This window comes from Oncorhynchus mykiss, chromosome 28, assembly GCF_057628025.1.
Source record: "Oncorhynchus mykiss isolate SJ-2025 chromosome 28, ASM5762802v1, whole genome shotgun sequence".
Classification (NCBI taxonomy): Eukaryota; Metazoa; Chordata; class Actinopteri; order Salmoniformes; family Salmonidae; genus Oncorhynchus; species Oncorhynchus mykiss.
This window is the reverse complement of record NC_143049.1, coordinates 20,310,209-20,337,949: the sequence shown is the minus strand read 5'-3', so window position 1 is coordinate 20,337,949 and position 27,741 is coordinate 20,310,209. Positions and strand designations below refer to the sequence as shown.

Genomic DNA, 27,741 nt, shown 5'->3' with positions numbered 1-27,741 from the left:
TGATCTGTCCCTATTATCTTGCCAGCAACCTGCTACAGAGGCAGCGTAGGCCAATATTGGATGCCTAAATCTAATATGGTGTGGAACAGAATATGGCTCTCTCCTCAATATTTTGTTCCTGCAATGAGGAATTACCATCTTCAGATTATGTTTTAATAATTTATCTGCAGATAATCCATGTCTGAATCTCAAAAAGCAATAATAACAGTACAGTATGCAAATCAGGGAGCCAAATAAACGGCTCTTTCACATATGTAATTCGGTTCCCAACTTTCACCAAAAAGAGCGATTCAAAAAGAGCCGTTGTTGCGGCGTACGACCCATCACTAAAGGGTACCCTCCCCTTGGCTGGAGGTGGCAGCGGCAGATTGCATCTGGCTGCTCACCAGAAATAGCCTTCTAGAATAAACCTCTAACGTGAGATATTTAGGTTCCCTGGCTGATAATGGTCTACATATTCCAATGTACAAAGGAAGGACGAGGAGTCCCAATCTATTATTGTATTGAGGATGTGGGATGTCCCTGCCGCAGCCTGGTAATGTAACTGGTCTGGTGAGCCTGGACAGGCAACTCCAAAATACACATTATCATATCATTCATCCAAGGTGACAACAAGTCATAAAGTACTGTTTTAAGGAACAAAACTGAGGGCATTGGAATTCATCATGTGCGAAATGTAAAAATAGTTCTGTTGTGGTTATTTTCAAGCACGGATTCTTTGATCCCATTATTTTATAACGAGCCTTACTTGGTTGAATTTTGTATAAAGATGTTCCATTCAGTATAATTGAGGTAGTAACGTAGTTAACATTTTCATGGAGCCAAGAATATCCTGTTCGCCCTTGGGGACAGTGTTGGTTTGGTTCTTCTCTGGTCTTCTTGCTCCCATAACGACTTATACAATATATACAAATGTACTTTACTGATTTATTCGTAATACTTTATGCTTTATTTTTGTCTGGGCAATACTAGCCTATTTCTGACTAATGTAACACTACATAACTATATGAGAAAAAGGAAGTTGTTCTAGTCTATTCCAAAAGTCGAAATGTATAGGCTAACATTTTCATTCAACCGCAACAGTGTTTTTTCTTTTTTTTTCCTATCAAAGTCTTCAGAAAAACTTTGAATGCTTGACTAGACACTAGAACATTACAACATGCAACCTCCCTCGTTGACACAGGTCTTGCACTGAGTAGAGTTCGTAGATCTACCCGGGCTCGCTCTCGTTGATCTGGAGCTGTCCTTGGTGATGTACATCTCAATCCAATTAGCTTTCACCTCCGGGCTGTGTTGCAGCCAGCGGGTGGAAAAAAGCTTCCCCCTATTACTCGATCCTGTGCGTCTTGCTATACAGATAGCCCCATGGTGCGCTCATCCGTTTATTTTTACATGTTCGATATCCGAGGACAACCTCTTATCATATCCCCATGGAGTGTGTCGTTTGCAGTTTTACTACTGGTAGTAGTATTTTCTCACTACAAGGACGATATTTCTCTGTTTATTTCTAAATGTGACAAAGATAAAATGTGGAAGATATCCTCTACTCCAGTTACAGACGGCTTGCGGTACTAGTCGGATGGGAGGGTAGCCTAATCACGGATAACCTGTCTCTTCAATTCTCTTCGAGGGAGAGGAGTTTGGTTTGAAAGATAAGAGTGATACAAAAAGGTAGGCCACGGATTGTTATTAGGCTATATTAGACTCCGTTTTTTTCTGAAATGTTCACTTTTCATATATTTTCTGAAACGTTGTTTAAAAATAATAATATCTTATCTTTTTAGCCTATCTACTGCTCTATTATTTAGGTTGTGTAAAATGCAAAGACGTTCATAATAGACTATATGTGAAATAAATTATGTTTGATTACAGTGAAATACAGGATCAGTAAGGATCTGATTACCAGATAAGATGTTCGAAAAGTTCAGGTTACTGAATTGATATGGTATATTGGGTAGGATACCAAATCATATATTGGTTCCATTTGATCTTGAATGAGGTTTTCTGTGTATTACATAAGTAACCTTGGGGTGATAAAGTACAACTATGTTACCTCTTAGAATTTATCCTAGGCTATAATAAAGTGCCTTATTATCAAGACCTATCAAGACAGAGTTGGGTAAAATTTACCCTCCAAGTGACACCCTCCAAATCTAGTGTAAATTGGTTAAAACGAGTGCCCTAGAGTTTCCTGTATAAATAGCTTGGAGGCTATTATGAAGTCATGAACAGTAGCCTACACTCTGTGGAAACGGTTGTACATTGAACCTAAAATTGTTATACTTGGAACCAAAAGGTTTCTACCTTGAACCAACAAGGGTTCTTCAAAGGGTTCTCCTATGTGGACTGACGAAGAAACCCTTTTAAAATCTAGATAGCACATTTTTCTAAGAGTGTAGCTAAGTGTAATAGGCTACTTGCGGTGAGATTTATGGTTAACTTAAGCCAACACAATTAAATCTTAGGTCTATTGCCTTCAATGCATAGAGCACTCTTTATTTTATTTGATAAAGAATAACTTTTCAGGGTGGTTCTGCAATACCATGAGCTCACATAACATTTATTTAATGGATTGGCTATATTGTTCTTCAATCCTGGTCTTGGGGAACCACAGGGTGTGTAGGATTTTGTTCCAGCCATGTAATAACACTAGCCTGGAAATCTAGACTGAGTCACGCTAAGGATAATAATTCAGTCTGGATTTTCATGCTATACTAACAGACCTGATTTAACTAGTCAAGGGCGTGTTGATCAGCTGATTAGTTGAGGCCTACTGGGCACAACGAGCACGCACACCCTGTGGGTCCCCATGACCAGGCTTGATGAGCACTAGTTAGTAAATTATGTCACTGCTTACATGTAGTCATTATAAACTGATGGGGATATTTTAAAATCAGGTATTCAAAAATGATGATGCATTCAGATGCACATTTGTCCTCAACTAATGGTAAAATTAGTGTCCCTGTTTTTTTCATGTTTTTTCTTTCAGTTGAAGCCATGGGGAAACCGGTTTGAAGTTCCTCTCACATTCAAAGTTGTTGGGCCCAATCCTAATTGAGGGGTCAGTGGATTTGACCTGACCTAGCATAACACCTGAACTGTGACCATCATGGCGGAGAGAGCTAGCTTTGGGATCCCCAAAAGCAACTCACGTCCTGTAGGCTCACTCCCACCAGAGCCGATCGACATCATCCGTACTAAGGCTCGATCCAGAAGAGTCCGCATCAATGTTGGGGGGCTGGTCCACGAGGTCCTATGGAGGACCCTGGACCGTCTCCCCAGGACCAGGCTGGGTAAACTCAGAGACTGCAATACCCATGAAACCTTAATGGAAATCTGTGACGATTACAGCTTGACTGATAATGAATACTTCTTCGATAGGCACCCAGGGGCATTCTCCTCCATTCTGAACTTTTACAGAACAGGGAAGCTGCACATGATGGAGGAGATGTGCGCCCTGTCCTTCGGCCAGGAGCTCGACTACTGGGGTATAGATGAGATCTACCTGGAATCCTGCTGCCAGGCCAGGTACCACCAGAAGAAGGAGCAGATGAACGAGGAGTTGAGGAGGGAGGCCGAGTCGCTCAGAGAAAAGGACGGGGAGGAGCCGGAAGAAGGCTGCTGTCCAGACAAGAGACAGAAGCTGTGGGACCTCCTCGAGAAGCCTAGCTCTTCTCTTGCTGCTAAGGTAAGACCAAAGCGTTGACCTGGGTTGAGTTTAGGCCTACTGACTATGGGTCAGTCCAAATCCATCCCATCCCATGGTATCATAGCTGCTTGCAGGAATCTCTCTAATTTCATAATGTAGTCTCATAATTTATGATCTTGGTTGCAGTAAAGTAGGGGAGTACTGTAGGGGCTAGACCTCCTTAACCCGTTTTCAACTTCAGCTCAGCTGCTGGCAAAACTCGGTATGAAGTGAATCTCAATATATCAGATATATGGAATTTGATCAATTTGTTTATTAATAACAGATCTTGTGTCCCAATTTGAATTTGTCTTTAGATATCTCTTTACTTCCAACTCAATCAAAACAGTAGAGGAGAATATTGTGCCACCAACAGCTTAATCCTCTTTTAACCTATGAAGTAATCAGATAAGAAAGAACCCGGAAGATTATGGTTCATGTGTGCTTAGTGCATACTGCTCTGTGTGTTGTACAGTTGAGATGATACATTAAACAAATACAGTATATGAATAATATCACACATGCTGTATATTGATGCACAGTATTTTGCACTCTTAACCAATACATGTATACTAAACAAAAATATAAACGCATCATGCAACAATTTCAAAGATTTGACTGAGTTACTGTTCAAATAAAGAACTCAGACAATTGAAATGAATTCATTAGGCTCGAATCTATGGATTTCATATGACTGGGAGTACAGATATGCATCTGTAAAAAAAAGAAGAAAGTAGGGGCATGGATAAAAAAATGTCAGTTTCTGGTGTGACCACCATTTGCTTCATGCAGCATGACACCTCTCCTTCGCATAGAGTTGATCAGGCTGTTGATTGTGGCCTGTGGAATGTTGTCACACTCCACTTCAATGGCTGTGAGAAGTTTCTGGATATTGGCGGGAACTGGTTGACGCTGTCGTACACGTCGACCCAGACCATCCCAAACATGCTCCATGGGTGACATGTCTGGTGAGTATGCTGGGAACTAGGCCATTTTCAGCTTCCAGGAATTGTGTACAGATCCTTCTGACATGGGGCAGTGAATTATCATACGAGAATGGATCTCAGGATCTCGTCATGGTATCGCTGTGCATTCAAATGGACATTGATAAAAATGCAATTGTGATTGTTGTCTGAAGCTTATGCCTGCCCATGCCATGACCCCACCGCCACCATGGGGGAACTCTGCTCACAACGTTGTCGTAAGCAAACCGCTTGGCCACACAACGCCATACACGTGGTCTCCAGTTGTCCGGTTGGATGTCCGGTTGGATGTACTGCCAAGTTCTCTAAAACAATGTTGGAGGAGGCTTATGGTAGAGAAATTAATATTAAATTCTCTGGCAACAGCTCTGGTTGTTATTTCTGCAGTCAGCATGCCAATTGCCCGCTCCCTCTGTGGCATTGTGTTGTGTGTCAAAACTGCACATGATAGAGTGGCCTTTTATTGTCCCCAGCACAAGGTGTACCTGTGTAATGATCATGATGTTTAATCAGCTTCTTGATATGCCACAGCTATCAGGTGGATGGATTATCTTGGCAAAGAAGACATGCTAATTAACAGGGATGTAAAGAAATGTGTGCACAAAATTTGAGAGAAATTAGCTTTTTGTGCATATGGAAAAATTCTGAGATGTTTTATTTCATCTCATGAAACATGGGACCAACACTTTACATGTTGTGTTTATACTTTTCTTTAGTGTAGTTAATTTTAGTATATGCTGATCAGTTGATCATATGAACTCCGGCACCAAATGCCTGCAGTGTAAGGTTAGGTATTATGGTTTAGTATTCATGTTCAAGTTAGTTCTTGGATCTATGTCTCCAGGACTAAGGTCTTATATGAATCTGTCTAATGTGATAAAGTGTTAAATAATATTTTACAGACAGCAGCTTTATTTATTGTCTTGCATACACACTCCCAATGGTACACCATGTGTACTGTGCTTCCCAGAATTCAGTCCAAGAAAAGCAGTCAATTGACCCATTAGTAACGGTTTAATGTGCATGCTTTTATCTTCTTTTTTTTACTAGAGTGGGGAAGTGTAATGCATTGTATTCCCACAATTGCACATTTGTCCTCTCTATGGGCAAAATCTAAAGCATCTAATGGTTCAGTCCACTGCCAACCTCAAATGGTATAAACAGGAGGTTTTCTGAAGAACCATGCTGGAGTTTTAGGGAGACTAGATTTAGTTATGCTAATAAACACGAGTGATATAAGTGAGCGCAGTGTACACGTTCTTATTTTATTTTAATAACATTGAGTCACCTAATTCAAGAGGAGGTGCTTAGTGTCTGTTAGGAGTTTTAGCAGTAGGCCTGATAGGAACATGTTTTAGGAGGAGGTGCTGGAGGTGACAGATGGTCAGGGGAACCCACTGTTGGCTCACACACGGGTCAGTCCCCATTATCCTGCTTCAGTAAACTGGCAGGACACTCAACAGACTGCAGTGTGTTTTATGAACATTGGTTACACGTGTTATGTAGGGGTTGTCTAGGTTCTGCTCAGAGGGTTGGCGTCAGTTCCTGATCGCATTCATCAGAGTGACATCACAGGTCACTCCTTGACTAGGCAAGGTAGTAATTGTACCAGTGGTCACATCATGTGACTTTAATATAGGCCTGCATGGAGAAACATGGATGAATGGAGACAAATGCTGAGTTGATTTTGTCAATCAGATGGGCAACTGCCGACTGGGCAATCCTTTTCATTGAATTTTGTCCTTGTGCAATATTTGAGTCACTATGGACATCATGTAATTCAAGCTGACGGGCTCCAAAACCTGAAACATGTTCCACTTCACATACATGTACTGTATTTATTAACTGGTACATTGAAACCTGACTACCCAGAGATGGGTGCAGTGCCATCAGACCAAAGGTCTTTGTGAAATGAGCTTGGTGATTTGTAACGATTAAGTGAACAGTGAAGTAAGATAGGGCATCCCTTGCCCCCCAATGACAGACACTAAGCTCCTGTTGGCTTGTGGAAGGAAGCATGGGGGTAGCACTAACTAGCACATGGAGCTTAGGGAGTGCTTAAAGCACAGGGGTAATGCCAGGGTGTGTTGCCTCCTTTGGCCGAGAAAGGACATGGAAAAGCATAAGGCACAGGGAAGGACACTGGCTGTGTGTGTCGCTAACTCGAGATACCGGAGGAGTGGCCATGGGGTATACCCAGCCTGTCACAACAGAGCAGTATGTTATGGTTGGCTCCCAGTCAGTTATATTTTGTGAGTCAGCACAATGACACAGCATCCACTCAGGGCTCTTGTCATTACATCACACACAACTGCTGACAGGAACGGAAAGGGGCCTTGCTTGACCAAATCAAATTACTACTCCAGAAGAAGTGTCATTCACAATTTTGTGAGGCTACTGTTTAATACTGTCAAATATTATTTCCAGTTTATTACCTATAGTACAGTATTTGATTTGGTATGCGTATAGAATCAAAATGTTTTATTTTGAAAATATTGGAAACAACTTTCCAACGGGTCTCAAGATAATTCTGTGTGATTTTCCAATGATACAAACAAACATTGGAAACTTTAGCAAATGTGAATAACTCCTTGACACAGTGCGTGTGTGACTTCCATGTGAGTGTCAGCTGCTTACAGCCTACTGTGTCCTGCCCTGTCCTACCAGTCCTACCTGTCCTACCACTGTTCACCACCTCCTCAATTCTACACATCAGTCAGTTTTAACATACTTTTATATGCTATGACAGCCATCAAGTTCTCGTCCAGGTAGGCCTACTACATAATGGGGTGTGTCCCTAGTTTTGCTGAGGCCTGGTTGTGCGGCTCAGTACTGTAGGGAGTGATGGAAGTGAGACTTAATCTTCTTTGGGGGTTTGACCCAGGCTGCTTCTGCAAATAGACTGTTGTGAAGGCTGCACACCGTCTGGCTCACAGCGAGCTGGGTTTGCAATATGCCGACCGGCCCGGGCGGGGGTCACGTGTGCGGTAGAGCTGTTAAGCAATTACTGCAGTTGGGTTGGCTGCTGCTATAAGATTAACAAATGACGTAAAAGCAGTCTCCTCTCTTCATGATTAGTTCCTGTTCAGTACTTGTTGAATAGATACAGGTTGAGTGCCCACTGGTTAATTTGAGTTAATGACTGTGAGATAGTGCAGACGGCAGGAGCATGTCTCCTTATCACGCTCAATTTAATCTTGAAGAATGATTAAAAAGCTTGAGTGAGATTAATTTGTCCCTTTGGCAGGTTAGACAGAATGCTTGGATAGCATAATCGTTTTTCCCAAATGTGTTGTCTTTTAAATTGGATTCTTTCACCCATTTATGTCAATTGACCTTCAATTGGAGCTGAACATGTCATAGGGCATTATTCTCAAATAGAGGTACAGGTTTTTCACCTGTAACTCATGTGGCTCAGTTGTTGCAATCTGGACATGCACTATAGCAGTACAGGGTTATTTTAGCCTTGACTAGATTGGAATGTTGTACATGGTGAAACTGTTCTCCAAAGATTTTGCGTGCACATGATTGTTTTGAACAGAAATCTATCTCCCACTGAGTGCTGTCTACCTCTCAATCTAAAATGAGAGGCATCTTTCAATCCACCTCAATTAACACACTGGATAGAAAAGGTCAACAAAATGTACATGGGTACCTGGTCAACTCAGAGCAATACTTTATTATCCATTTTCAAATGGAAATGGATTGATTTCCTGTCACATTACCCAACTTAAGTGCTCTTGATATTTTGGGCATTTACTGTATATATGAGTATATTCACATCAAGGATGTTATCCTGTTATTGATATATTGGATGAGGGATTTTGAGTCTTGGCAAGGAAACTGCACCTCTCAGCATAATCCATTTTGCCTTCAGATCGTGTACCCAAGCATGGCAGTGTGCGGCGCAGGAAAATGCCACAGGCATCTGTGTGGTAATTTGCTGCCATTTATATAACTATTTCTCATCCCTCTTCCCCTCTCCTCAATCTGCAACTACCTTGATATTAAAAGCCACAATTAGCTGATTTTCTATCTCCAGGGAAGCAATAATCCCATCACTTCTCATACTATGTGTCACTTCATATACAGTATACATTGTGGTGTTAAGTCATTTAAATGCCCTTCACATTCCACTACAGAAGCCAGTTGTTAAAATTCTAAGCATGAGCCATCCCCTTTCTTTTTAGAAACTGCTGGTTAAACCTTTCAAATGACGACTCACCTTTTTATCCCAGATTTATACCAACTTTGAGAGAAATTCATTCCATTATGGCAGAGGTTCATCTGGACCTTTTCAGATGTGAATCATCAGTTACACTCTTCGGTGAGGTTGTTCAATATTACTCAGTTGCCAAACAAAGGCGACTTCATTTGTTGTACAATAGTTTGATCTACTGCAATGTGATTTTCCTACTTTTTGGAAGGGTGCAGATTGAATGAGTCAGAGATGCGATCCATAAATGTGCTTTAAATGTACAAATGTAGGATCTTCATTTGAAAATGCAAACTGCCCACTGGGCACAAACTGGTTGAATCAACCTTATTTGTCAACGTATTGTACGGAATAGACATTGGATTTGAAAAAAAGTTAACTGTTGTTTTAAGCGTGAAATTTAAACTACAGGATTATGTCAACATGTCACAAATAAAATACAATTGAAGTCGGAAGTTTACATACACCTTAGCCAAATACATTTAAACTCAGTTTTTCACAATTCCTGACATTTAATCAGAGTAAAAATTCTCAATTTTTGGTCAGTTAGGATCTCCACTTTATTTTAAGAATGGGAAATGTCAGAATAATAGTAGAGAGAGTGATTTATTTCATCTTTAATTTCTTTCATCACATTCCCAGTGGGTCAGAAGTTTACATACACTCAATTAGTATTTGGTAGCATTGCCTTTAAATTGTTTAACTTTTTTCAAACGTTTCAGGTTGCCTTCCACAAGCTTCCCACAATAAGTTGGATGAATTTTGGCCCATTCCTCCTGACAGAGCTGGTGTAACTGAGTTAGGATTGTAGGCCTCCTTGCTCACACACACTTTTTCAGTTCTGCCCACACATTTTCTATAAGACTGAGGCTTTGTGATGGCCACTTCAATACCTTGACTTTGTTGTCCTTAAGCCATTTTGCCACAACTTTGGAAGTACGCTTGGGGTCATTGTCAATTTGGAAGACCCATTTTTGACCAAGCTTTAACTTCCTGACTGATTGTCTTGAGATGTTACTTCAATATATCCACATTATTTTAAATTCCTCATGAGGCCATCTATTTTGTGAAGTGCACCAATCTCTCCTGCAGCAAAGCCACATTATGCTGCCACCACTGTGCTTCACAGTTGGGATGGTGTTCTTCGGCTTGCAAGCCTCCCCCTGTTACCTCCAAACACAACAATGGTCATTATGGCCAAACAGTTCTATTTTTGTTTCATCAGACCAGAGGACATTTCTCCAAAAAGTACGATCTTTGTCCCCATGTGCAGTTGAAAACCATAGTCTGGCTTTTTTTGTGGCAGTTTTGGAGCAGTGGCTTCTTCCTTGCTGAGCGGCCTTTCAGGTTATGTCGATATAGGACTCGTTTTACTGTGGATATAGATACTTTTTTACCTGTTTCCTCCAGCATCTTCACAAGGTCCTTTGCTGTTGTTCTGGGATTGATTTGCACTTTTCGCACCAAAGTACGTTCATCTCTAGGAGACAGAACGCACCTCCATATTGAGCGGTATGGCGGCTACATGGTCCCATGGTGTTCATACTTGGGTACTATTGTTTGCACAGATGAACATGGTACCTTCAGGCGTTTGGAAATTGCTCTCAAGGACGAACCAGACTTGTGGAGGTCTACAATTTTCTTTCTGAGGTCTTGGCTGATTTCTTTTGATTTTCCGATGATGTCAAGCAAAGAGGCACAGAATTTGAAGGTAGGACGTGAAATACATCCACAGATACACCTCCAATTGACTCAAATGATGTAAATTAGCCTATCAGAAGCTTCTAAAGCCATGACATCATTTTCTGGATTTTTCCAAGCTGTTTAAAGGCACAGTCTACTTAGCGTATGTAAACTTCTGACCCACTGGAATTGTGATACAGTGAATTATAAGTGAAATAATCTGTCTGTAAACACTTGTTGGAAAGATTACAGGTGTCATGCACAAAGTAGATGTCCTAACCAACTTGCCAAAACTATAGTTTGTTAACAAGAAATTTGTGGAGTGGTTGAAAAACGAGTTTTAATGACTCCAACCTAAGTGTCTATAAACTTCCGACTTCAACTGTGCACTGGAGTTGCTTACCAAGACGACATTGAATGTTCCTGAATGGCCTAGTTACAGTTTGGGCTTGTTGTAAATGGGTTGAAAATCTATGGCAAGACTTGAAATTGGCTTGGGGCACCACCAGTACAGAGCTTGCTCAGGAATGGCAGCAGGCAGGTGTGAGTACATCTGCACGCACAGTGAGACGAAGACTTTTGGAGGGTGACCTGGTGTCAAGAAGCCACTTCTCAGCAAAGAAGCCACTTCTCTCGAAGAAAAACATCAGGGACAGACTGATATTCTGCGAAAGGTACAGGGATTGGACTGCTGAGGACTGGGAAAAAGTCATTTTCTCTGATGAATCCCCTGCGCTACCATCATTCCTGTGTCATGCCAACAGTAAAGCATCCTGAGAACGTTCATGTGTGGGGTTGCTTCTCAGCCAAGGGAGTGGGCACACTCATAATTTTGCCTAAGAACACAGCCATGAATAAAGAATGGTACCAACACATCCTCTGAGAGCAACTTCTCCCAACCATCCAGGAACGGTTTGGTGACAAACAATGCCTTTTCCAGCATAATGGAGCACCTTGCCATAAGGCAAAAGTGATAACTAAGTTGCGAGGGGAACAAAACATCGATATTTTGGGTCCATGGTCAGGAAACTTCCCAGGCCTTAATCCCATTGAGAACTTGTGGTCAATCCTCAAGAGGCAGGTGGACAAACAAAAACCCACAAATTCTGACAAACTCCAAGCATTGATTATGCAAGAATGGACTGCGCAGAAGTTAATTGACAGCATGCCAGGGAAGATTGCAGAAGTCTTGAAAAAAAAGGGTCAACACTGCAAATATTGACTCTTTGCATCAACTTCATGTAATTGTCAATAAAATCCTTTGACACTTATGAAAGGCTTGTAATTATACTTCAGTATTCCATATTAACATCTGACAAAAATATCTAAAGACACTGAAGCAGCAACCCTTGTGGAAATTCATATTTGTGTCATTCTCAAAACTTTTGGCCATGACTGTCTGGTTGTAAGCATAGTGATAACACACTGAGAATTCAACAAATTTCTGTATGTCTTTTTGAGTGGATAAATAAAGGTTGAAAGCTCATTGATCAACGTCTCAACCACATCTTACCCAAATGTCCATTTTGAAATGACTTGTTGTGCCCAGCGGGTTGTATTCAAGGTTTAAAAAGGCTTCTAAAGTTTGTAATATCCACTTAACATTTTTAACCTTGATTTTTCCTAACAAAAATGTTTCAACCTCTACAAAAATGTTCATTAATTATAATCCATAGAATTATAATCCATACAATTATAATCCATTGCTGCAGGATTATTTTCCTGATGTGAGAATTTGGTTAAACTAACATCCTACATCTGTACTTGAAAAAAATAAATGGTGTTCATTTAAAAAATCATACACTCTTTCTTAGGGAAATAAAGGTGCTATCTAGAACCTTAAAGGGTTCTTCGGCTGTCCTCATAGGAGAACCCTTTAAATAACCATTTTTGGCTCCAGGTAGAACCTTTTGTTTGCCAGTAGAACCCTTTTGATTCCAGGTAGAACCCTTTTCGGTTCCATGTAGAACCCTTCCAAAATGCTACCTTTAACCCAAAAGGGAACTGGAACCAAAAAGGGTTCTCCTATGGGGAGAGCTGAACAACCCCTTTTTCTAAGAGTGTACAATTGATTGCATGGCTTGAGGGTGGTGAGTGTAATATGATTTATTTGACGGCAGTCGGCAGGCTGTAGGCCTACAGCACATGAGACGAACAGGGTCATCTGTTCCAGACATGCCACCAGGGGTCTTTTCACAGTCCCCAAATCCAGAACAAATTCAAGAAAGCTCCCTGTATTATATAGGGCCATTATTGCATGGAACTCCCTTCCATCCCACATTGCTCAAATGAACAGCAAACCTGATTTAAGAAAACAGATAAAGCACCACCTCACGGCACAACGCCTCTCTCCTATTTGACCTAGATATTGTGTGTATGTCTTGATATGTAGCCTATGTGTGCCATTTTTAAATGTATGTAGTCCTGTTCTTGTCTATTAGTGTTATATATGATGTCATGTTTTGTCTGGACCCCAGGAAGAGTAGCTGCTGATTTCACAACAGCTAATGGGGATCCTAACAAAATACAAAATTATTATAGTTGTATGTCATATGCAAATTAGCTCTGCATTAGCAGATGACACAAACAGCACATTAAAAAAAAACATGTGTAAGTATGCTGTGGCAGTCTGTTCTTCTCCATGCGATAGTGTGTGGTGTGCATGTAGCCATTGCAGGATCCAACGTTTGTCTCTAAAACAGAATACCTTGGACATTTGGTTTAGTTTATTTGGTTAAATATCAGTTCAGTTTACACACTGTGTTTAATTACAGGTTGCCCAATCATCACGTCGTCTGAATCTGTCACACGGTCATGTCACCTTAATTACTAAGCTTGTGGTTGGCCTGTACGTCGTGATGACCAATCAGGCGCATCTATTTGACTAATTACTATAATCATGGCCTTCTCCCTTTTCCCCTCACACAAAGAGAAACCATCCCACCATCAGCAACTCACTGAGCACAATCCAGTGGGCTCTGGTTTACATGGATCACAGTCAGAAACAGTAGCCTGAGCCAACATGATCTAAATAAAGCCTCTTTTGGGGGGGTAATAGCATGGTGTGTGTCACCATAGTAATGAACAGTGAAATCTATGCAAATTGTCTTGATACCGCAATGTTATATTGATTTAAAAAAACGTGTGCCTATATGCAGCTTCACTGTCTATTGATAATTGAAAATTGTTTCATTATGTTTCTAAGGAAGTGTCATATTTTAGGTTTAATTACAATCCAGTGGTACATCCCTTATCAATAGTGAAAATATACACATACATACACGCAAACACATAAGGCTTGATATTGGTTTAGTAATGGTCTTTAGAAGGCTATATAACCATTTTCTAGTTGGTATTGCTGTACAATGGCCTGTAAAATGAAATGGCACTCCTCCACTGTGTCCCTTACTCAGCAGAAGCTCCTTGAAAAATGTGGTGGGTTGGTTCCAGCTACATCTCCCATATAAAAACACAGCCAATCCAATATATCCCATGTCACTTTTCCATAAATACCTCCTGATATTGATCAAGACGTTCTTGGGTTTCCTTGCCGAGTTAGTTTCCCCTCCGAGGACGGCCTGCAGCAGTGATAATGTTTGCCAGAAATAATCTAACCTTCAAGCCTTACATCCTTTGCGTTGAGGTGGTATTTCCTTTTTTTTCCTTGGGAATTTTACACTGTGTTGTTTGTCTTGTTGCTTTTTTGTCTCGTTGTCTATCAGATCTATAAGCTGTGGGCTCTTTGCTGTATGGCCGGTATGCCTCAGAGGAAGTAGGTTCTGTATGTCAGCCATTTTGCTATTGGCTCAGAATAAATATTTTATATAGGATTCATTTTATTGGCTGTGTACTGGCATACATTTTACAGGCATACTTTCATCTCAATGAATTTGTTTAGTTGATTACATTTAGCCTTTGGCAGTCAGATCACGATAATGCTACTGGACTTGAGGTGAGGTCGGTTTGAGGCAAGTGTGGAACCGTAACACTGTTTGACTGTGGTGTTTCTCTTTTATGTCATCACCATAACATTTGTGATGTTGAGCCTCAGTTCTCTGCCTTCCACACGTGTTCATTTCCTCTCAGATGTTGCTGTAAATCCAAACTCCTGTCACAGATTATAGCTGGACAAATCCCTGTGTTTTGCCTGATTGAACCTCTACAAACAATATTCCCTGGATTTTTTTCTGTCCGTTTCCTGGGAGCCTTTGTTTGAAGTTTAGCAGCAAACCAAGAGCTAAACGTAACTGAGTGGGAGGACGGACCTGGCCAGGGCTTAATGAGGGAAATCCAGATCTTTCAATTAATCTGCTTACCTCTCAGTAGCCAGATGTTCCCAAGGACTGCACCATGCCGGTCCAGGTCACACATGCATGGAGCCTGGTTGGGACAGAGAGACACACAGCAGAGGCAGCTCAGCCTGTGTACTAGCCCCATTGTCCCGCAGTCCCACCTCTCACCTAATGTATTGGAAACCTCCGCCACTCATAAACATAGAGCATCATGCTCAGATTGAGTCATGATCAATCATCATACTCTTGGTTTTGTTTTGAGGGATTTCTGTGTATGAATATAAGGATTTAGTGTTGCAGCATATTTGAATGAAAATGTGGATTAGCAGAGTATAATACTCAAAGGTCTTAGACTGGGTCCCCGGAATGGATTCCTTTGTTGGATCTTAAAATATCCAAAGGGTCGTTTCTAAATACAGAACATGGCTACATCTATTTGACCTCAAATGCAAATTACTTTATTGTCCCCTGAGGGAACAAAAATGTAATCTGTAGTGTTATATGAACATATATATGTTATCTATATGGAACATTGTAAATTGTTATTGCTGTGAAAAAGGTATTTCATGTACAAGACTATGGACGGATATGGTAATACTGTACAATAACTGTTGTAGATACCCATAGCCATATCTGATTTGAGAAAGTAATGAAGTACTGTAACATATTCTGTACATGTACTTAGTGTATGTTGTCTATAATTCACCTTATTAGTTCCTTTTTAGAATTTCAATAAAAACACAGCCAATGTGTCTCAATGGTAATTGTTCAACTCCACTGAGAGCTCCAGGGCCAAAGAGGAGACTGTCATTTGCAGTGCTTAATGAGAGATTTGGCAGCAACAGACAGTGCTCTTTTAGTGGGTAAAGATTGTCTGTCAGGACTGTTGGAGGGTAAAAACCATCCAGGATGTAATGCAGGAGAAGAACAATACAGGTGTTTTATGACTGTTTCACAGCGTATCAAAGAACACCCTTACACTTGAGTCACAAAGGTGTTTTGTGGCAGAGTATTTGCTGATCCTTTGGCGTTCGCTCCCTGTTTGCACACGCATGCCCTGCCCTGGAATCTTCTCAAGACGTGGGCTAGCGATTTCTCTGTATCCAGATCACTGTTCACGTAATTACGTTTCTGCAGATCTACAGATCAGGTCAGGAGGAAGCTAATCCTGCTCCTTCCACCCCCACAACCTCACCAATGATGTCTGTCGACCTAGACTATATCTAAATGCACCACACGCACGCAAGGCCCATGAGTGAATTACTCTGTATTAAGTGCTTTGGTAGTATATCACATAGCAATCATTCAATCAAATGTATTTATAAAGCCCTTTTTACATCAGCAAATGTCACAAATCACCAACGATCTATCATGGTCCGAACACCCCAAGACAGTCGTGAAGAGGGCACGACAAAACCTTTTCCCCCTCAGGAGACTGAAAAGATTTGGCATGGATCCCCAGATCCTCAAAAAGTTCTACAGCTGCACCATTGAGAGCATCTTGATCGGTTGCATCACCGCCTGGTATGGCAACTGCTCGGCATCTGACCGTAAGGCGCTACAGAGGGTAGTGCGTACGGCCCAGTACATCACTGGTGCCAAGCATCCTACAATCCAGGATGTCAGAGGAAAGCCCATAAAATTGTCCGACCCCCCCCCCCCCCCTTCATTTGTTTTGTACTCTGCTGCTACTCGCTGTTTATTATCTATGCATAGTCACTTCATCCCTGCCTACATATACAAATTACCTCTAACCTGCACACTGACTCTGTACCGGTAGCCCCTGTATATAGCCTCGTTATTGATATGTTATTGTGTTACTTTTTATTATTTTTTACTTTAGTTTATTTGGTGCATATTTTCTTAACTCTTCTTGAACTGCACTGTTGGTTAAGGGCTTGTAAGTAAGGTCTACACTTGTTGTATTCGGCACATGTGACAAATAAAGTTTGATTTGATTTAAAGCACAGTGGCTAGGAAAAACTCCCTAGAAAGGCAGGAACCCAGTAAGAAACCTAGAGAGGAACCAGGCTCTAAGGGGTGTTACAGTACATGGCCAAGATGTTCAAACTTTCATAGATGACCAGCAGGGTCAAATAATAATAATCACAGTGGGTATAGAGGGTGCAACAGATCAGCACCTCAGGAGTAAATGTCAGTTAGCAATTATTTTTTGATTTTTTTAAATTTTATTTGTGAGGGTATAGTTTATAGAGTGTTTGCTGAAGAAGGCAAAGTGTTCTCAATGACATAAATGCCATGTTTTTTCATAGAGAAGACAAAGACACATGGTAGTGGCCCACTAGTCTGGTTTTCACAGAAAAGTAATGTAAGCGTATAATGATGAATGTTGACCTCAGTGTCCTGCCTGTGAAATAGTATTTTCCTTTGTGTTGTTTCTTCTTGTACAAAGCAACAAGTCACTCAAGGTTATTACTAATTTCTATGTGAAGCAGCATGGATTTAGATTAGGCCAAGGTGCAAAGGTCCTACCATTTGGCAGCTATTATGCCACATTAGTTAGTGTTGACAAAATGGACTTTCATATAACTCGATCCCAATTGCCCTTTGACTCACTTGTGTGGGTGATAGTTCAGGTCACAGTTGACCAATGAGACCTCCAGCAGCTCTGCCATCACAGCCAATAGGCATAATGCTGCATGACCATTGACTTAACCTCAGCAGCCATGACTGTGGCCAGACTGGGTGTTCATCCTGACATGCCCGAGACAATCCCGGCATCACGCGATGGCTACAGCCAAGGCTTTTCAGAGGCTTTGTCTTATCCATCCTTCTGCATCACACAATGACAGACTCCCTCTCTAGGTCTCTGTTGTGTAATGTCAGACACCTTTCTTTGAAGCGGTTTCAGTTAAAAGGGTTTAAAATGTTCTTACATCTGGTATCTTTCAAATTATTTGGGTTCTTTGGTATTTACTTAGAACTGTAGTAAAATAGTTGTTAAATAAATATTTACTTTCCCCCCTTAGGATTCATCAAACCAAGCACAAGTATGATGGATACTACCTGAAGGTAGCTACTGATTGTGTATTATTATTATTATTATTTATTCAACTTTTATAGCACTTTACTCACAAAATCTCAAAGCGCTTGTTCAGCAAAATAAACAATAGCAAGTATTTAGACAGAAATATAGGCTACAACAGTAGCTAGATCAGATCGATCAAATCTGTTTGAGTGCTTCTCGAGGCCTCCAGCGGATGGGCAGCTGCGGTCATGAGAGGATCTAGACGCTCATAGCTAGATGGTCAGCGGAGATGGTGGTCAGGTCAGCATGTCCAAGGGCAGGCAGACAGGCGGGCAGCTCAATGTTATCAGTGCATCTCCGCCGTCTGCAGCTTCTCTGTATTGGGATCCGGTGAAGTTTGAGCTCCCCACAGAGTACAGCCTCCTTACTTCAGAAGCATGGCCGTAACTATGAGGACACCGAGGTCCGGACTTCTGTCATTTTTCGAATAAAAAAAGTTTACATATTTTGTACACAATAAAGAAAATTAATTATGGGTCAATGTTGGTCACAGCTTTGATCAAAGCTCAGAATGCTAATCACGCCTCTTTGCGAAATAGTGGAATCATGAACAGTGGAATGTTCGTTATATTCGCCTGCGTCCCCTGGATTTGTCTCCCGGATTTGCCTTTTTAGCAGCACGTTCACCACTCTTTCAAACGGCTCACTCCGCCCTCTCGCTGCACAGCCCGAGGGCCTGATACGTGAAACAAACTACCCCAGCTCGGAGACGGCTCACTGGAGAAGTGGGCAACACTAGAGGTGCTGCTGACAGTGTGTTTGTGAGATGCCGTACAAAAGGCCATCTTTAAATTATCCCGCATCTCCTGCCGTGTCTACAGACATCCCCCAAACAAACAAAAACCGACTCTCTGAGAATGAGTGCACAACTGGTAGTCGCTTAGAGATATAGTACCTTCAGAAAGTATTCACACCCCTTGACTTTTTCCACATTTAGTTGTGTTACAGCCTGAATTTAAAATGGCTTAAATTTACATTTGTTTTGTTACTGGTCTACACACAACAGATGTTTTTCGAAAAAATAATCAAATTAATTAAAAATTAAAAGCTCTTCGTTACAGCAAGCCTTAATAAATTCAGGAGTAAAAATTTGCTTAACAAGTCGCATAATAAGTTAAATTGACTCACTCTGTGAGCAATAATAGTGTTTAACATGATTGTTTTATGACTACCTCATCTCTGTACCCCACACATACGATTTATCTGTAAGATCCCTCAGTCGAGCATTGAATTTCAAACACAAACCACAAAGACCAGGGAGGTTTTCCAATGCCTCGCAAAGAAAAGCACCTATTGAATATCCATTTGCGCATGGTGAAGTTATTAGTTACATTTTGGATGGTGTATCAAAACACAGACAGTGATGTGGTGCTCAGTGGTGAGGCTGAGGCAGGCTACAATGCATGCAGGAGGAAGCATAGGAGACATAAAAGGAGGAAGCAAGCAGAGAGAGGTTAGTACAATGGTTCGCAAACTTGGGGACAGGGCCCCATGTGGGGTCCCCTGTTAGGAACTCAAAAAATAAGACATGTTTCAATATGAACGTTTCCACATGGCCTATCTGCCCTATAGGCCTACATTAAAATATAATCAAAATGCAAACAACACAGTACAATAATAATGTAATGCGGGTTTGTTTATATCGGTGGTTGTTCGTCTTATCCATTACTTACCATTTTTTATCATTACATCACTGATATTCATACAGAATCTTAAGTAATATTGTAATAATTATTGTGAAAGCGGTAATGGGGTGGCAGGGTAGCCTAGTGGTTAAAGCGTTGGACTAATCCTCGAGCATGGGCAGTTAACCCACTGTTCCTTGGCCATCATTGAAAATAAGAATTTGTTCTTAACTGACTTGCCTAGTTAAATAAAGCTTAAAAAATTAAAAATACAAAAATCTATGTGCTCCATTGATGTCTGTGTGTCCAGAGCTTCATTAGTAATGCCTAGAAATACAAATGTGAATGCAATGCAATTTGAAAAAAATAGATATCTAGGTAAAGAGCAATTCATCATTACAACTGACTGAGCAGTCACTGATGCTACGTGTCAGTGTGAATCATTTATCATATTTCCCCCCCTTTCAGGGGTTTAACAGTACAATTGTATAAATAATAGGCTTTTGTAGATTGACTGAGATGATAGAACCCACAGCAGCCAAGGTGATAATGGCTGGGGTAATTTTTCCTTGTTTTTGCTGTTCTCCAAATAGCATTTTTAAAGTGTTTTAATTGTATAGAATGCAGTAAATTAGCATCAATGTTAAAAACACCACCCCCTTCTGGAACTCACTAAAACTCAAACCCTGGTTAAAGCCATGTTCAGAAGTATCCTCCTGTGCAATGAAAAACTGTCCCACTGCCAACTCTGCATGCATTAAATATGATTATATATGTACAGAATGTACATTAGCCATCTGCCTTGGTTGCCACTAGGCGCCATGACAACTATATAACTATCAAAATACCAGGAAGTAGGCCTACCCATTGCTACTAACCACATAATTGCTCAGAAAAATCAGCATTACCAATACTTGTATGGATCACGGTACTTTATTACTGGAACCAACAGATATGTTTTCCCACCAGTTGTGGCTCATTTTAAGCACAATTTTGATTTTATATTTACAAGCCAAACTACCCTGCAGTATATCATGATTATAGAGTGTCAATTTGCCTGATGGATCAGTGCTCAGGTGTGATAGAGTAGATTCTTAGCTAGTCCTTGGCTCGGTCTTGGCAGGAGGCTTTCTCAGAAGTAGCTGGCAACGGATGCAGGCGCTTGTCAGTGACTCACGTGGCATCGACAGGCTGTCACAGCTATGGCCACTCTCCACCATAAGTCACCTTAGGTGCTCTTCAGGACATTTTTCATTCTTTAACATATCTGTGATTTATTCACTTAATATATAGATGCGGGTATAATAAGTCTGTACAAACCCTCCCCTTCTCCAGAGGGCCATAAGTATGGGAGCTTCAGCATGTGCTTGTCTCTGTGAGGAGGACATTTCAGGATAATTGTAATAGGATTTGGTGGCTATCTATAGTAAGGATAGAGAGAGGTTAGAAGTGGTTACTCATTCTTTCCTCAACAGGAAGAATCAACCAATAATCTGATACTTCTTATTCAGTCAACATTGTCATTCCAAACACACCCACTAAAAATGCAAGCCGCAGACAGGATATTGTGCATAGAAAGCTGATTGTGCATAATCATTGATTTAATGCAACGCATTGTGATCCATACAATGCGTATGTATGGCTATAGGCTATGTGCAGGAACTTAAAAGTTAGCATGTATTAGCCTACAACTATTATATTTATGTTTTAAAATGATAAGAGAATCCATGATAGGTTATAAACTCTATATTTGCATTTGCATCATGGGATGAGGGGAAACCCCTCCAGAAAGGGATTGTTCTGTGTAGCCATCTCTCACAAGGCCAAGAGTCTCATCAATAGCTCTCTAAGCCAGTAATTTGAGCTCCCCCACTTGTCCCTGGCAAGACTGCATTTCACTTTCATTGCACTCATATTTTAAAGGACTAATGACACTGAAACACTACAGGTGCTTGCCAATACAGCCACTATGCCAATATTGAGACTTAAGCTCATACTCTCACATCTTTGTTGCACGCATACAGTATTGCTCATTTCACAATATGCAAATTGGGGGTGTTTGCATAAAGCACTTGGAGATGTGGAGAGCGGTCACAGTTATGTCAATTAGTCGTGTTACGTCCTGCAGCACTGCAGCAAGGTTGTCATGTGAACATCAACTGTGCTAAATACTACAACCCGTTTGGATATACCTTGTGTAGGCAAATATGTCCTTGCATTTTATTTGCAAAGTAATGATCACATCTTGAAAAGTTACTTCTAACTCCTAACTCTATTACCTGCAATGAGGGAACTGTCATTTTATTGAATTAGTTATCTCATTCAAACACCTGTGAATCCTTTAAGACGAGTTTAAATGAAACCGGCAACTTTTTCTTTGTCTTTCACTGTCTGTGTGATTGAATCTCATACAGATACTGTATTCTCATGTCATAGTTTTTGGGCTTTTCTGCTAATCACAACTGATTGTGTTTCTACACAGGAGTTGGAGATGCAGATCTATTATGGTGTCTGACTCTTTTGTAACCTGGGGTTAATTCTCCTCTATAGCCGTGATTAAGAGAGTATTGCAGGGAGGTCAGGCCCATGCGATGACAGCGTCACAGCCTTGGGGACCCAGGAAGGGAAGGAGGGCGGCTGGACCGACCAGGGATAGCTAAGAGAGATATAATAAGAATTTGATTATTTCCTCAGGGAACTAAACCCGTGCCCTTGTCTTGATGAAGAACTGAACATACACACGCAATCACACACACACACACACACACACCTCACAGGTTTGACCTACAACAACCTTTGGTATTTACACATGTTAGTGCTAATTTAACCTGAGCATAATGGCCGTTGACAAAGACTTCTTAGAACCATGACATAGAGGAAATAGCAGACAGAAATCTATATGCTGTTAATTAACTGATGTGATAAGTGGTGATTTGTTTGTTTCCTGTATCAGATATCTCTGATTTGAGTGTTTCTTCGGTTAAGGAAGGAGTGGCCAATGTGCTGCAGAGTTGAGAGGATATCTGCTTTAAACATTGATTATCAATCCATAATAGAGCCTCTGCTGCCGCCCACATTTAGATGGATGTAAGGAAATATTGCCCTCTGCTCTGTCATCTGTGCCTTACACAACCATTTCTGGTATTGCTCACATCATCTTATCTATTGGCTTATACAGTACAGTATATAGACATGTAATGTTGTAGAACCATCTAATCAAAGGATGTTGTGTAGTAAATAAGACAAATTTGGTGTAAGTAGTGTTGAGTGAATACTGTAACTAAGTAACTAAGTAACTTACCAGCAATATCAAAATTACTTTATGGTTGGATGCGCTAAGAAATCTCTCTTGTGTGGTCAGGGTACCTTACGAGTCTATGATGCCTCTGTCAGACCACCCCACCGGGACACTGTAGAGTTAAGTGGTTGCATGGGGAGAACAACCCTTGGCCTAGGCAATATAGTTAATGAAGACAAAAATGACAGTTGAGGTGTAGTACAGTTGATTTACTTAAACAACATCACTAGACCTTAAGCACAGTACGCAGTGGACTTACTGCTTGATGATTTTTAGCTGCAAATACAGCACCTGCTCTTAATGATCCTCCTGGCAACGTTAAATGTGAGCAAATATCAATCTCACTTACTATCTGTTCACTTGAAGGCATAATTCATGTTTTCCATCCATCTTAGTAAGGAAGGCTTAGTCCTGAGAAACCAGGTTAACTAGAATAAGTAACCAGTATGCACACACACACACATACACTGATGTTTGTGTGTAATAAGAGTTGTCTCAGCTATCTGATCATGACTCATTTTCTATTTTTTTTTGTTTCTTTGTCTTTCAGTTCCTGGCCTTTGTCTCCGTCTTCTTCATCGTTCTATCAACAATCTCATTATCACTCAATACCTTGCCAGAGCTACAAGTCGTTGATGAGTTTGGACAGGTCAATGACAATCCCAGCCTAGCGCATGTTGAAGCTGTGTGCATCGCCTGGTTCACGATGGAGTACCTCCTCCGCTTCCTCTCTTCTCCTGACAAGTGGCAGTTCAGCAAAGGCCCATTGAACGTCATTGATTTACTCGCTATCCTGCCCTACTATGTAACTCTCTTCCTGACCGAATCCAACAAGAGTGTTCTGCAGTTCCAGAATGTCAGACGAGTGGTCCAGATATTCCGTATCATGAGAATCCTAAGAATTTTAAAACTGGCCAGACATTCCACTGGACTGCAGTCCCTTGGGTTCACCCTTCGGCGCAGTTACAATGAACTGGGTCTGTTGATATTGTTCTTGGCTATGGGCATCATGATCTTCTCCAGCCTGGTATTCTTTGCTGAAAAAGACGAAGATGCCACCAAATTCACTAGTATTCCTGCTTCATTCTGGTGGGCTACCATTACCATGACAACTGTAGGTTATGGGGACATTTATCCACAAACTCTTCTTGGTAAAATAGTCGGTGGGCTCTGCTGTATTGCAGGTGTGTTGGTCATTGCATTGCCCATCCCCATCATTGTGAACAACTTCTCAGAGTTCTACAGGGAGCAGAAAAGACAGGAGAAAGCCATCAAGAGGAGAGAGGCCTTGGAGCGGGCCAAGAGGAATGGCAGTATTGTGTCTATGAATCTGAAGGATGCGTTCGCTCGCAGTATGGAGCTGACGGATGTTATGGTGGAGAAAGGTGACGAGAAACGGCCAATGGATAACCATCTCTCACCTAGTAGGTGGAGCAGTAGGCAAGGCATCTCTGAGGTTAGTCCAAAATCCCAGGCGAGGTATAAAGAGGTTGCTCAACTGGGATCTCCAGATAGGGTCAATCCTCTAAGAACCAGCCCACAGCACCTGAATGCCAAGATATTGGAGGAGATGTACAACAAGATGACGACCACTGCCAACGTTGGCTCGGGAGCTCCACATGAACAAGGACAGAAGCTTAAGGAGGAAATGGAAATGAGGGTGGTGTCTTCTGGACTAAAGCCCCCCCTAATTAGGGAACAAGTCAGTGGTGACCTCAGGAGCCCATCCAGCATGGACAGCTTCGCCAGCTGCACTACAGAGTTCAGTGTGGCAGAAAGCAGTGCCCTCCTCCCTAACGTAGCAGGACGGAAGGCACCTCCTCCCCTCGACCTCAGCCAGATCAGCTCTATGGAACCAAAAACCAAAGAGAAAGTTCCACCGGCTACCATCATCAAGGAGGGTCTTTATGAGTTTGTCTCAAGCAATCCAGAGAGGGAGTCACAGGGGGAGGATAATCAAAGCTTTGACATGAGCGTCGAAAACATACGCAGTTCTCTCAAAGGCAACCCACAGAAGACGAAAGCTCTAAAAGTGAATTTCATTGAATCTCAGGCAGAGATGCCGTCAACGCCTCCCTGTGCTACTCTGTCTCCACAAGGATACCAGCCCTCCCCACCCCCAGGCCAGGTCCCGGTGACCAGCCCACGGGCTCCAGGAGAGTCAGGCCAAGGCGAGGATGCAGCCAAGGGCTTGGAGGGCGAAGGTCAGCCTTCCAGCTTAAGCCACAGGGGAAATCACATGGACAGGGCCGCTGTCTTCAGCCCTTTGTCACCTAAATCAACCAACTGCACAACTCAGGAAGTGGTTGTTGCTGGCAACGGTGAAGGAGAGGCAGGCAACAGCCAAAAGGAAAACCACATAGTTCTGGATGGAAGTCTATCTCCATCTTGTGAAACAAGCATGTGACTAGTATAGGTGGAAGGTCAAGGAAAGATTGAACAGACTCTCTGTTGTCTATGAAGAACAAAAAGATGAAGCACAATAATGTATTAAAAAATAAGTTGTCTGCATGGCTTGACAATAATTTTTTCTGATAACATCACTGTTTCTGAAGACCTATGAGAACTGCTGCTTGCTGCAGACATTGAACTTTTAACAGTGACTTTCACTATAAGGCTCCAATGTGAGCAAAAAAACAACCTAGTATGAATGAGGACATTTATGAACAAATTGTACTTTATGGTCCTGGACTTTTTACGCAGCTAGCTGTACATTGCAAGTTTCTTTTTTTTAGCTTGCTGAATATTTTTTTCTGAAGTGTGGTGGAACAAGGACATCGACTGAAGAGGGGAATGTGGAAAGACTTTGGGATTTTTATATAAGGCCTCATCATTGGTCGAGCAGTATCAATGTCATGTCATATTCTGTACTTGATATGGCTTGCATTAATTAGCAAAGTTTCAATTCCATCTCATGTTATTGTATCTGTTTAGATTTTGCACCGTTCTCAATCAAGTCAACCGAGAGACATACTGTATATGGAACAAGCAAGGGCCTCCTAGTTCAGGGAAATGAGAAATGAATCTAAGCAAAAAGAAAACAAAAGTGAAGCATATTATATAGCAATTCGTAAACATCTGCCTATATGGAAATAGACCAATAAGAAAAAACAGTTTTAATAATAGCCTATACATGACTATCTATGATTGCTTTTAAATACTTTAAATTCTACTATGTTATATTCTGTTCATGTGAATGAGCTTATGTCCCTTATTTCTATGTTTAGCATTGCTGTGGTGCAACCCTGCATTGATGGAATGGGAAATGGACAAGCCATATAAGTACTGGTATTTACACTATGACAAAATTGATTAGATAATGGCATTATACTTTAAAACAAATATTATCATACAACAGCACTTCATTCACTTAGATACGGATCATATCAACTGAAGGGTAATTCAGGTTCTTCACTAAAATGGACATGTATTATTGCTAACTTCCAGATCCATCATGATCCAAGGAAATCTGTGTTGTTACACTCCTCACTGTATTTATGTTGTTGTAATGCTGCCTTTTGCTTAGAGAAGTGCAGAAAAAAATGTATTGGATATGTACATGTGCGTATGCTAGTTGGAACAAATAATGTGTATGTTTGATGTGTCAAGTTTAATTTATATTGTATGGGGATGATTGTGGTCACAGTAGGTCTAATACTGCATGGTTTCCGAAAATCAGTTCAAGGGCCGCCCCTGGGTGCACATTTTAGTTTTCGCCCCTAGCGTTACACAGCTGATTCAAGTAATCAAAGCTTGATGACAAGTTGATTATTTGAATCAGCTGTGTAGTGCTAGGGCAAAAACCAGGGGGGGGGGGGCTAGGACTGATGTTGGGAAACCCTGCAATACAGTACAGCACTCAGGGAGAAAGTGTAACACTGCCCTCTAAAGACAGAGGATTTTAAGGCATTTTAATTCATCCAAGAATTCATGCATATCTCTAATTGGAATTCCTGTTGGTATTGAAGAAAATAACCTCTTTATTCAATTCATTGAGCATTTTCAAGTTTTGCATGGCACATCTCAACTGTTGCATCTTAAAAAAAACTATACTTATAAATCTGAACTGAATCAGGAGGGCCATCTGCAGACAATCTGAATACTACAGTATATTCACTATATCAATTACTGTGCTTATATTCTATTTAAAGTAGATCATGTTACATTTTATGTTTTGTTTGTTTGCTTGTATGATTGATTCCATTTTTCTAAGATAAAATGGATCAGGACTGTAATATTTCCTGGTAAATTTATGAATTGTGTGCCTTTTCATAAATAGACATTTATGAGAAGGCGAAAACCTACATAATTTGGCTGGTTCATAGAGATCTATAAAGAATGTATTTCTAGTAGGGAGATATATGAGGTGATGATATACAAATAGCTATTGTTTTGAGTTATCAAGTTTTGTAAAACTTGAAAGCTTTGTCATATCATGGCTTACATCCTCCTTTCAAAGTACCATTTGTTGTCAGTAATGTACAGTACAGTAGGCTTATGTTAGTTCATGATTGAGATGTCAGGGCAACTGGAAAAGTTACTGCACTGACACTCCTTGATATAACACCAGCTCATTCACCAAGACATCTGTAAAACCTCAATGTCCATCTGTATTTTTGTTGTAATTATCTTACATTCTTTTGTACAGTTAGCTCTATCCTACTCATATCCTCAAATCAATACTGACAACCACAGCGTAATGTAGGTAACTCTAGGGTCAATTCCTCATCTGCCTGCTTTGTGTGATGTTCCCTCCACATACCCAATTTTCTTTAGTTATTTTAAAGGTATGTGACCATAGTCATCTTAATTGTAAGTCAACATAACTTGATAGTGAATGAGTAGTAACTTATTGTTTCCAATAAGTTGATTACCATATGCAAGACAAATAAAATGTGCTCATGTGA

The 27,741-nt window shown here is 40.9% G+C and overlaps 1 protein-coding gene across 1 annotated transcript; it reads left to right on the top strand.

Annotated features, from left to right (window-relative positions):
- Window positions 1–454: 454 nt before the first annotated feature.
- On the top strand, window positions 455–27,741 carry LOC110508692 (potassium voltage-gated channel subfamily B member 2-like). The gene is made up of 3 exons (XM_021589412.3): window positions 455–1,671; window positions 2,990–3,688; window positions 23,385–27,741. The coding sequence occupies exons 2-3, from the start codon at window positions 3,110–3,112 to the stop codon at window positions 25,239–25,241; spliced, it is 2,436 nt and encodes an 811-aa protein (XP_021445087.3). The 5' UTR covers window positions 455–1,671; window positions 2,990–3,109; the 3' UTR covers window positions 25,242–27,741.